General features: G+C 37.3%; 1 protein-coding gene across 1 annotated transcript; it reads right to left on the bottom strand.

The window, feature by feature from the left end:
• Nucleotides 1-268: 268 nt before the first annotated feature.
• LOC107775387 (uncharacterized) lies at nucleotides 269-2,004 on the bottom strand. The gene is made up of 2 exons (XM_016595111.2): nucleotides 1,703-2,004; nucleotides 269-728 (listed from the first exon to the last, which is right to left on the bottom strand). The coding sequence occupies exons 1-2, from the start codon at nucleotides 1,798-1,800 to the stop codon at nucleotides 467-469; spliced, it is 360 nt and encodes a 119-aa protein (XP_016450597.1). The 5' UTR covers nucleotides 1,801-2,004; the 3' UTR covers nucleotides 269-466.
• Nucleotides 2,005-9,706: the final 7,702 nt, after the last annotated feature.

Here is a 9,706-nt window from a genome sequence, read left to right as displayed (position 1 = left end):
TTTTGTTAAGTACATATATTATTAACTATTTTGATTTATATTAATTTTTATCTAGTCTTTAATTAAATATGTAGATTCTATTTCAAACATTTGAAAATTTTATGTTTGAATCATACAAAGTTAAACATTCTTGTACTCCGAATCTCACCATATATATAAACTAGGAGTAGAAAAGGAGTAATAGAGTTAGCATATTGGAATATATTTATTTCATGCGTGCAGTTAAAGGGAATTAACCATCAAGAAGTTATTTGGCAAAAAACAATCAAGCAAATGGAAGGCTTACAAAAACTCATGCTTACTTAATTATCATCTGATTTGTACATGAAGTTTCACTGATTCTATCAACTTATTTAGCATAGAGCCAAACACTCTTGGCTGTCAAAAAAGAAACGGAAAAAGTAGAAGAAAAAAACACTAGAAAATCAAAACTCACTAGGATTAGAATTTAAACTTGTCTCATAATTTAACACATGACATCCTTGAGAAGCTTGTATCTTCTCCGAGGTGAAGGAGTGCCACTAGGATTCTTTGCCCTTTCAGCACCACTTTCTTCCCTATCATTCTGCTTGATTTTGTCACCTGAATATTCCGATTTGATCCCTGAATCACTAATTCCTGCAATTGATTTCCTTGAACCACCATGCCTCGAGCCTTTTTCCTCACTTTGACACCAATCACACACTTGTATTGGCTCCGATGATTCGTTGTAGTAGTTGCTACAATACCTAACATATACAAATTTGGGATAAGTTGTGCAAAAACTATTCCTTCCGACTTGAACTATATATGTTTACGTATGGAAATTTTTTTAAAATATATACATATAATGAGATTATACATAAGTTGACTGGCTCTATATCCGCCTCTAGTTCATTAAAAAACTGTAGCCACATAGAGACATGGTCTATTATTGTATTGTAAGTGTAAAATAAATGAGAGTTAACGTACTCTTTCTTCTTCTTTTTTCTAAAGAAGTAATCATGTTATGATGATGAATATTTCCGGTGATAGTGGCGGTGGACGAGGGTCATGTTTGGCTGGCCACAACCAAGAAAGAAAACGAAAATTAAACAAAAGTAAAATATATATTCAGTCAAAGACTATAAAGGCGTGGCAGTCATGAGGGACCAAACCAAGCTGCGGACCATGTTTCTCTACAAAGTTGATCCCAAGATTAAGACTTGATCCACAAAGCAAGAAATTTAATGATGGCATTAAAAGTACTCTCTTGTAATTTTCAAAAGAAAGAAAAAAAGTTACGAGATTAAACTCTCGAATAAAACTAAGAACTAACCTAATAGAGAAGATTAGACCAATCAAGAAAGAAAATCCGACCGTTCGACCAAAACTATAATAGGAGTACGTTATTCTTCATAAAGTTGGCACATGAATCTGGCCTCTCAAAGGGGGAAAAAATGAGAGTCGATCTGAGCTTATAATAAGCCTACGAACACTAGTCTAAAGGCTGAACTAATTAATCGAGGAAGAGAAGAAAGTGAGTCTTTGAACCGAACCAGTGAAGTTCTTCTTCCTATGGTTAGTACGAGAATCCCTCTTAAAAGAATAGATTAATTCAATCGTCGAACTTAGAGTTAAATAACTTATCAGCAATGATCTGTCTCGTTTAGTTGCTCTCTTTCTTAAGATCAAGAGTCGTATAAGCTACTATATATATAACTGAGAAGGTTGAAGGACATACGAGTGCTGAAAACGGTGGTGGCACTTGGAGCAGCGGAAGAGCTTGTCAGGGAAGCCTACATCACCACACATGGAGCAAACTGTTTGAAGATCCACCATTTTCTTTTTCTTCAAATTCTTCAATCTATCTGATTTAAAATCTAAAGGAAGGAAACGAAAACTAAAACCAATTTAACCAGAGAGAAAGGCAACTGAAGACACCCTTGAGGCGGCGTTTGCGTCTCTCTTGGTTATTTATATACTAAAGAGAGAGAGAGCCAGACATGGTTTTTGTATATTTTATGTACACGAACACATTATTAAAAAAATAAACCAAAGATGCATATATTAATGTGAATGTGATATGTTATTTGTATACAGGTAGACCACAGGTTGCTTGCAGTCGTTTTCTGTTAACGGACAGCGGGACAGATGATGCGAACCTTAAAACTCAATATATTAAAATGACAGATATGCCCCTTGGTCCGATGATAGAGATAGAGATAGAAATAGAGAGGAGAGTGAAAAAATATATATTCGCACCCAGTTTTTATACCAAACACACATTATACGTGCGTGTTCTTTGACCACGTTTTTTTAAATATTTTATAAATATTTTGAATTATGAATTATTATGACTTATAATACTTTTTATGTAATTTTCGAAAATGTAAATTTCATTTTCAAAAACTTGAAGAATCTATGTTTAAATTCACGGGCAAAGTTAGATACTTTGACCCTCGTACTCCCAATCATGCCAATCTTTTTTAAACGGAGGGAGTAGGTTTTAGAGGTATATAACATATATTGAACATTCTTTGTCTGGAAAATTTTTTCTCTTCTTTCAAATTTGAACACCCTTGTTGATTCCCCAAGTACACGCAAGTCTACGTGGCCGTCAAGTAATAAAGTGACTCGAAAGTTCGATGTCGAACCCACATAGACTTAGAATAATTGTTAACTAAGCAAACTAAAATCAATTTTAATGTCCAAGATAATCAAGAGTGTTATTTTTCTATTAATCTACTATTGCAAAAATTAAACAAGTAACGACTAATTTATCAAGAATGCAAATGGGTATGGTGAGATTTTAATCAGAGGAGATGAAGATTCCAGGGTTGTGGTTGGTTTATCAATCCTATTAAGTTCAATAATCACACTCGTTAATCCAGATTATCTATGGTTGCAAATCGACCGGATCGTTTATATGAATAGCATGTTCCCACAATACTATTCGCCTATCCACAATATATCAATCATATATTCCTATGGTATTGAGTCTATCGTGAACGAATATAATACGGTATTCAACTAAGCAAGAATGTTAGGTATATTCCTATCCTAACCATGAAATTATTCCCCGAGCCACGGGTTCAGAAACAAGCTCTCTTTAATTCTAATATAATCTAAACATGGCTTTCCCAAGCATAGTATAGATAGTAGGGTGAAATGGTAGCTACAACAATTCACAAGTTAAAACTAAAAACTAGAATTAAAGAAACAACTACAAGATGATAATCCGAACTAACGAAGATGTAATTAGTAAATATTAATAATCATGTCAACCACAACCCTAGAAACTAGAGTGCTTAGCCACTCATGTTCGTAGTAATAATTTTTCAAGTATTTTGCATAAACAAATTATATTACAAAGAAAAGAAGAAGGAATTAAGAACTCAATAATTTTCTCCTCCAAAAGTTGTTCCACGTGATGTTCTTGCCTCCAATAATGTCCCCTTCTCAAAAATAGGTTTAGAACCCTTTTTATACATGTTGGGGACGTGTAGGTTGAAATCCCCAAATCCCAGCCGAATTAGGACAAAATTCGCCCTTTGGCGTCTCACTTGGCGCCTGGCGCCAACCTGGACAGCAAACTTTTTGGTCTTCTGCCAATGGCATTTTGGTTGGTGCCTAGCGCCAAATTGGACAATGAATATTTTATCATGCTATCAACGGCATTTTGATTGGTGTCGAGCACCAACCTGGGCACCAACTTATACTTCCTCCAAATTCATCCTTTTTTTTACGTCAATTTGCATGCAAACTCCCCAAATCACTTCCAATTGATTCCTATACATAAAATACCATTATTAAGCTCGAGTCACAAATATTTGCACCAAAGTTAACAAGATCAATAATGCAAGGCAAATTGAATGCAAAAATATAGAATTTTAGCCAAACATCACCACCCCACACTTAAACTCTTGCTCGTCCTCGAGCAACTAACAATTCACACTATTCTTGAGCACTTTATATTTACCACATTTGAAGCACACTACACCAATGACCACGGTTGATAGCAATAATTAAACTGTAGCATATGCAATCACTTACACTTCCCTTAACTTATGTCATTCTTCAAAAATATTCACAACAAAGACGACATGCTTATAACAATCCTAGCCTCTAGTATCACAATGCACTCATGGCTGAAACACCTAACATCCTAGAGAAGTCTAATAATGTTACCTATCCTTCATGAAACCATGTGCCCTCACAACAGGAACAAAAGAGTAAGTTGAATCCACACATTCAAATCAAATGCTCAAATATATTTTAAGTACTCATATATATCAAAGAAAATCGCTCACTCTCACAAAAGAAGTCACATGCATGCAATTGGTACCATAGGCTTGCCCTTAATGTAAATCCCTACTAATATAGGCTCGTTCAATCTAAAATCAATTAGGACTTTTTCATGGTTGTAATGTGGGCTAAGGGACGGGTAGGATATATTTAGAAATAGTGGCTAATCCCCCTAAGTACTTTAACACATCACATAATTAACTTTAAGCGCATATTCTTCAATCCCAACTTCACTTTCACAAACAACATCACCCAAAAGAGTATCCCTTTTTCTTTAAGCAATGCTTTAATTCATACCCACTAGCAAGAACAAGATGTCAATTTATTCATCTACATATTTTTCCTTCTTTTTTCAGATTATTTTTCTTTACAATTTTCGCTAGTGGTATATTCTTTTACAAAACAAGTGCATCTTTCTTCGTTTCATTGGTTGCACTCGAAAGCTACCCAAATTCCCTCCTTACTTCTTTTAGTGCCCATATCACAATTAAAGTGTTTTAAGAGGTAAAAGGATCAAAACAACGTCAATTAAAAATAAAAAGGGTATAGGCTTGTAATATGGGTGCCAAATAAAAGTCTATAGGCTCAAAATGGTTTACTAGGGATACATTTTATTTGTGATAAGCATTAAACTCAAAAAGAACAAAGAAAGCCTAAAATCATTTTTCAAACCTAGCATCACCTAAAATTTCGCTTCAACTCACATACCGGGCAAGTTCTAGACACAAATACAATGACATGGACTACACAAAAATCTCACTTCACACATGGCACATGACTCACTAAGGACGGTCTCATTCCGGCTCTCAAACTATTGCAAGTATTAATGGAGCCACAAGATATTAAGCATTAAGCACAAAGTGAACACAAGTCAAGAATACGAGACATAGGCATCACGAGACATCCAATCCAATTTATAACGGCATCATGACCAATTTTAAAATATAGGGAAGATACTACAAATGCCAAAGCCTAAATATGCTACTATCAAATAAGTCAAGGACGCCTAGGACTCTCATCTTTCTTCATTCATTTTTTCCTAAATCTTACACTAAAAAAAACTACTATCCGATTCAAACTACATCCCATGGAAAAGAACCGAGGCACAAAAAAAACCACGAGGGATTATTACTACCTAAAGAAAATTAAAGGACATATTTTTGGATTTTTGTTTAGACTTTAATCCCTCAAGAAAAGTTTCTAGGAGATCCATCGTCAGGAAAAGTCCAATTTTTTTGACTTTCTTTTTGATTTTTCTTTATTTAAAAAAAATAATAAGCTACTAAAATACTACACAATTACGAAAATAAAAAAATAAGAAGTTAGCATTTTTACTAACATACTACTACTAATTATCTAGAGGAATTCTCCCACCCCACACTTAAAAAGAGTGAAGTGTCCCCAATGCACAAATAAAACAAAACAATCATGAGGATGGACAAGAAACTCCCTTAAAGGCCAAAGGCCGAAGCAATCACGGCTCACGAGGTATTCAGACTTCCCCCAAGCATGGTCCTTTATGCGGACACCCCACACTTAGTTCTCACCATCTAACTCGCTTTTGCACTCTTCCAATGGCTTTGCTTCCTATACTTATAATCCTACAAAATAAAAACAGACACTACAAAAATAATATAACAAAAATAAAAATAAAAAAAAGCAGTAAAGTTGGGTTGCCTCCCAACAAGCGCCTGATTTAACGCCACGGAACGACGCAGAATCTTGCCTAATCATTGGCTAGTAACACCTTCGACTTCTGACGATCAAAGTCACCTCTATAATAGTTCTTTACTCTTTGTCCATTCACTAAGAACGTTCTCTCGCCACCTACGATGCGCAGCTCAATTGCACCATGTGGAGTGACTCTTACTACCTCAAACGGGATCGGCCATCTCGATTTGAGCTTCCCGGAAAGAGTCTCAACCTCGAATTGAATAAGAGAACCAATTGGCCCGGTTCGAATTCGCAATTGTGAATTTGATTATCATGCCAGCGCTTAGTCTTTTCTTTATATAACTTGGCATTCTCATACACGTGCAAGAGAAACTCATCAAGCTCGTTCAATTGCATCAACCATTTTTGACCCGCTAATTCTGCATCAAAGTTCAGCTTCTTTATCGCCCAATAGGCCTTGTGCTCAAGTTCCACCGGTAAATGGCATGCCTTCCCATAAACCATCTTGTAAGGTGAGGATCCGATTGGAGTTTTGTAGGCGGTCCGGTATGCCCATAGAGCGTCATCAAGTTTTGCAGCCCAATATTTCCTAATTGCACTAACCGTCTTCTCCAGAATTTGCTATATCTCTCTATTTGACACTTCAACTTGTCCACTAGTCTGAGGATGGTAGGCGGCCATAACCTTATGTTTGACCCCGTATTTCGCTAAGACATTGTCCAATAGCTTGTTACAGAAATGGGTGCCCCCATCACTTATCATCACCCTTGGAGTGCCAAACCTTGTAACGATATGCTTTTTCACAAAGTTAATCACAACCTTGGAATCGTTGGTAGGAAAACAATGGCCTCCACCCGCTTTGACACATAGTCAACGGCCACCAAAATGTACTTGCACCCATTGGACGGGGGAAACAGACCCATAAAATCAATTCCCTACACATCGAAGATTTCAACCTCCATAATACCATGCAATGGCATCTCATGACTTTTCGTAATCGTTCCCGTTCTCAGGCATCAATCACACTTCCTCACGAACTTGTGGGAACCTTTAAATAACCTAGGCCAATAGAAACCCGATTGCAACACCTTTAAATGACCGCTATAAGGCGATGCATGGCAGTCATGTAAGATAGCATTTATTTCAGATTCAGGCACACATCTTCTCATTAACTGATCGGTACAAGATTTGAATAGAAACGGCTCATCCCACACATATGATCTCACATCTTGCAAGAACTTCTTTTTAGCATGAGATTCAAGGTCAAGCGACATTTCTCCACTTGCCAGATAGTTTACAAAATCTGCATACCATGGCACCTCCCCAACAGTAATGGCCAACAATTGCTCATCTGGGAAGGTTTCCTTGATGACATATCCCTCAGCTACATGACTCCGAGTTTCTAATCTGGACAATCTATCGGTCACTTGGTTCTCTGTTCCTTTACGGTCTTGGATCTCCAAGTCAAATTCCTGCAAAAGTAAAACCCAACGGATTAGCCTTGTTTTAGCATCTTTCCTTTCGAACAAATACCTGGTGGCTACATGGTCTGTGTAGACGATGACTTTGGTGCCAACCAAATAGGCTCGAAATCTATCAAACGCCCACACTACAGCAAGCAACTCCTTTTTCTGTCACAGTATAATTTATTTAAGCAGGAGTGAGAGTCTTGCTTGCGTAGTAAATGGAGTGAAATATTTTGCTCCTCTTCTTACCCAATACGACCCCAATTGCACCATCACTAGCGTCACACATCAGCTCGAATGGTTCGTTTCAGTCAGGAGCCACTATGATTGGAGCACTCACTAAATTTTTTTTCCAGCTCCTCGAATGCTTTCAGACAAGCATCGTCAAACATGAATGGCACATCCTTCTCTAACAACATGCACAAAGGAGAGGAAGTTTTTGAGAAATCCTTTAAAAATCGGCGATAAAAACCTGCATACCCCAGAAAACTCCTAACTCATTTTACTGAAATTGGTGGTGGCAATTTTTCAATTACTTCCACCTTAGCCTTGTCAACTTCCATTCCATCTCTGGACACCTTGTGCCCAAGCACTATACCTTCAGGTACCATAAAATGGCACTTTTCTCAATTCAGTACCAGATTAGTCTCCTTGCACCTAGCAAGCACTTTAACAAGATTGGTCAAGCATTCATCAAAAGAAGGACCAAACACAGAAAATCATCCATAAACACCTCCACAAAGCGTTCCACCATATCGATGAAAATAGCCATCATACACCTTTGAAAAGTCGCAGGTGCATTACATAACCCGAATGGCATTCTCTTAAATACATAAGTGCCATAAGGGCATGTAAAAGTGGTCTTTTCTTGATCTTCCGGGGCAATAGCAATCTGATTATACCCTGAATAGACATCAAGGAAACAATAGTATTCCTGTCCGGCTAACCTGTCAAGCATTTGATCAATGAAGGGGAGAGAGAAGTGATCTTTTCATGTAGCATTTTTCAACTTCCTATAATCTATGCATATTCTCGAACCAGTCACAGTCCTAGTTGGGATTAATTCATTTTGTTCATTCACTACAACAGTCATACTCCCTTTTTAGGTACACGTTGGACAGGGCTTACCCACTTACTATCTGAAATAGGAAATACTATACCTGCGTCGAGCCACTTAATCACTTCTTTTCTTACCACCTCTTTCATGATTGGATTTAGGCGGCATTGATGTTCCACGCTAGGCTTGTGTCCCTCCTCTATGAATTTTTTGCATGCAGAATGCAGAGCTAATACCTTTTATATCAGACATTGTCCAACCAATGGCATGCTTGTGCTCCTTCAGCACCCTTAATAGCTTTTCTTCCTACAAGTTAGACAATTGAGAAGAAACAATCACAGGTAAAGTGTTAGAACTTCACAAATATGCATAATGAAGATGAGATGGTAAGGGTTTAATTTCAAATTTTGGGGCCTCCTCAACTAAGGGTTTGGGGGACGGGCCGATTAGCCTATCCAGAGGCTTAAATTGGGATCTTTCTCTTATGTATTTACATGATGCATCCAGAATTTGCAACATCTCCTCAACCTCTTCTTCAAGATTTAAGTGATTGAACAACATCAATGCCTTTTCTAGTGCATATTCTTTAAACGCACTTGGCTCCACGACTGGTTCGTTTATCTCCACCACAAAAATCATGGCAAGGTCCTCGTAATGACAAGGTAACAGAATGGCTCGATATACATTGAAGATTGCTTCTTCATTATCCACCCTCATGATCATCTTACCTTCTCGGACTTTGATAATTGCATATACAGTGGCCAAGATAGGTTGTTCCAAGATGATAGGAACTAACTCATCAGCCTTATAGTCCAGGATGATAAAATCTGCAGGGAAAATAAACATCCCAATCTGCAGCAAGACGTCCTCAATTACCCCCTCAGGATAAAAATAAGATCTATCAAATAACTGTAGCATCACCATTGTGGGTATCGGAGCTACTAAGCCTAATTGTTTGAACAATAACAACGGCATCAGATTGATACTTTCACCCAAATCACACAAGGCTCTACCCACATCAATTTCACAAATCCTCACAGGGATGGTAAAACTACCTGGATCCTTAAGCTTTTGTGGAAGTTTATGTTAAATCCTGGAAGTTTACTCCTTAGTAAGTGCGATGGTCTCAAACTTAGTTAACCTCCTTATATTTGCCACTATATCCTTAATATATTTTGCATATTTTGGGACATCACGGAGCATGTCCACCAAAGGGATGTTCAAGTGTATCTACTTCAGCATA

The sequence above is a fragment of the Nicotiana tabacum genome, chromosome 23 (genome assembly GCF_000715075.1).
Source record: "Nicotiana tabacum cultivar K326 chromosome 23, ASM71507v2, whole genome shotgun sequence".
NCBI lineage: Eukaryota > Viridiplantae > Streptophyta > Magnoliopsida > Solanales > Solanaceae > Nicotiana > Nicotiana tabacum.
The sequence above is the reverse complement of the archived record's forward strand: the minus strand, read 5'-3'. Positions and strand labels throughout refer to the sequence as shown.

Bases quoted from the DNA above. Each gene is read 5' to 3' on its own strand.
- LOC107775387 (XM_016595111.2), bottom strand. From the start codon at position 1,800: ATGGTGGATCTTCAAACAGTTTGCTCCATGTGTGGTGATGTAGGCTTC. The intron at 729-1,702 runs GTATGTCCTTCA...TGTATATGTTAG, and splicing joins CACCACCGTTTTCAGCACTC to GTATTGTAGCAACTACTACA.